We start from the raw sequence: 2021 nt of genomic DNA, 5'->3' as shown, positions 1-2021 counted from the left end.
TACCATCTGAATCCAGAGCATGCATGGCAAAGAGGTGTTCTGGGGTCCCCCCAAGGTCAACAGGAAGTGGAGCTCAGCCTGGCTCTGCACACAGAGGTTAATTTCACTTCAGCTCCCAGCCCTGAGCTGCTCTCTGTCGCTCCCGCAGCTGGCAGGTTGGGGACCATTTTGCCTCTGATTTTGTGCTGGGAAAGCCTGAAGGGGTTACCTAAGGATGCCCAGATTTCACCACCACAGAGCTTCCCACTTTAGGAATCTCTCTTGCATAGCTCTGGGTCAAATTTTTAAAAATATCCAGGCTTGGTAGGGGACAAGGGTGTGTGTGATGGAATCAGGGGAAACCCTGCCCTCAGGGAGCTTCTAATTTAACGAGAACAAGGCCGGTATGGGCAGCACAAGGTAGTAGCTACGCCAGAGCTGGAGAGGCCAGGGTCCAAACAGGGATTAGGCAGGGACTGGGCACTCTGGGAGGGCTTCCTGTAGGTGGAGGGCCTTAAAGGACAAGAGGATTGGGGCGGGTGGGGGAGGGCAAACTCTTCTAGGGCTAAGACCTCTGCCCTACAGAGCAGGACTCAAGTGCTGCTTGTCGGCTGAAGGGAATGCAGGGTGAGGGTATCCCCGCCGAGAAGAAGGGCCAGTCCATTCAGCCCTTCTCCACTGCTCGGGGCCCCACTAGGGTCAGAGAGCAGGGGAAGAACGGGAGACATGGCCACAGGTCCCAACTGGGCCGTCAGAGAGAAGCAGTGAGTGAGACCTGGAGAGGGCTCTGAGCCCCATGGCAGCCGTCCCTCCTCACACCCCATGGGTCCATGGGTGCCCAAAGATTTGCGCCCAAACAGGTACTCTCATCCACCCCATAACCATAGATGTCACAAGCCTGTGTGTCATTTCTCAAGACACATTGTTTATTCCGTGGGAGAAAGGGCTCAAGGCCAGCAGCCCCCTGGCGTGGGGGAGGGCAGGAGAGAGCAGGAGAGGATGGGAGAGGGATGAAGCTCTCGGTGGCCCAGCGGCAGCCACATGCGGGTGGGCCAGGGCCCTTCCCGGGCTCTACAGGAAGCCAGGCTGTTCTGAGTCCATTTGCAGGTTCCAGACAAGTCTCTGCCTTCCCCGTCCTGAATAGGGGATGGATCCCCGCATAGCACCCCCAGAAGGCTGGGTCCAGTCTAGCCCCAGAGAACTCCCTGCTCCAAATCACTGCCCTGTGGCCCTTCCGCTCCAGTCCCTTTGGCAAGAGATGGGGACCAAGGGCTGGAGGGGCAGGCGGACCTGGTGGGCCAGCTTTGGAGGCGGACAGGGGGTTCAGGGTAAAGGGGATGGGCTGGGAGCCGGGTGGCTCTGAAGCAGTCAGTGAGGGCCCAGCGGGCTATGCCCAGGGGCTTGGGGAGGGCCGGCCTCTCACTCCTGGCCTGGGTGTTCACCCACCGACCACTTCACCTCTCCTGTCCGCAGCGTCACTATATCCTCGTAAGTGGCTGTCTGGTCAATGTCCAGGCCCTGGGGACACAGAGCGGAGCTCAGGCCTTGGCCACTCCCTGAGCGCACACAGATGGGGCCTCTGAGCGCCCCCTCTGCCCCCCACGGCCCCGGGAGCTGCGGGGTCCACCCCACTCCTTACCTCATAGGTGTGATCTTCCTCCATCCCGGCCTTGCTGTCATCCTGGCGGGTGAGGGACGGAGAGCAGAGTGTTAGCTTCCCCCACCCCATCCACTGCTGGGCCAGGCTGGGGAGGGCCAGGGAGATTGGCCCGGGGTGAGGGGTCAGGGGCTAGGGGTCAGGGGTCAGGGGTGAGGCGCACTCTGCGAGAACAGCTGATGAATAAAGGAGTGATTGAATCGGTAAATCGACGGGCAGGCTCTGGGGCTGGGGAGATGGAGACCCTGCCCGCGTCCGGCCTGCCCCGCGGCTGCGTCCCCGGCCCCCAGGGTCACCTTGTCCAGCAGCAGGAAGACGGGCACGATGATGAACAGGATGATAAGCAGGGTCTGGATCATGATGATGCCATCTTTCAGCGTGTTCC

General features: G+C 60.8%; 1 protein-coding gene across 2 annotated transcripts in view; it reads right to left on the bottom strand.

The window, feature by feature from the left end:
• Nucleotides 1-890: 890 nt before the first annotated feature.
• Nucleotides 891-2021, bottom strand: part of CD79B (CD79b molecule) — a 3603-nt gene continuing 2472 nt past the window's right edge. For both annotated transcript variants that reach the window (XM_024760866.1, XM_024760868.1), the window contains exons 4-6: nt 1933-2020; nt 1619-1660; nt 891-1497 (exon numbers count right to left, since the gene is read on the bottom strand). In XM_024760866.1, the coding sequence (XP_024616634.1) occupies nt 1399-1497; nt 1619-1660; nt 1933-2020 (229 nt within the window). In that variant the 3' untranslated portion in view covers nt 891-1398. The remainder of the gene's footprint in view (nt 1498-1618; nt 1661-1932; nt 2021) is intronic.

This window comes from Neophocaena asiaeorientalis, unplaced genomic scaffold, assembly GCF_003031525.2.
Source record: "Neophocaena asiaeorientalis asiaeorientalis breed wild unplaced genomic scaffold, Neophocaena_asiaeorientalis_V1.1 scaffold30, whole genome shotgun sequence".
Lineage (NCBI taxonomy): Eukaryota > Metazoa > Chordata > Mammalia > Artiodactyla > Phocoenidae > Neophocaena > Neophocaena asiaeorientalis.
This window is presented reverse-complemented; position numbering and strand designations above follow the sequence as displayed.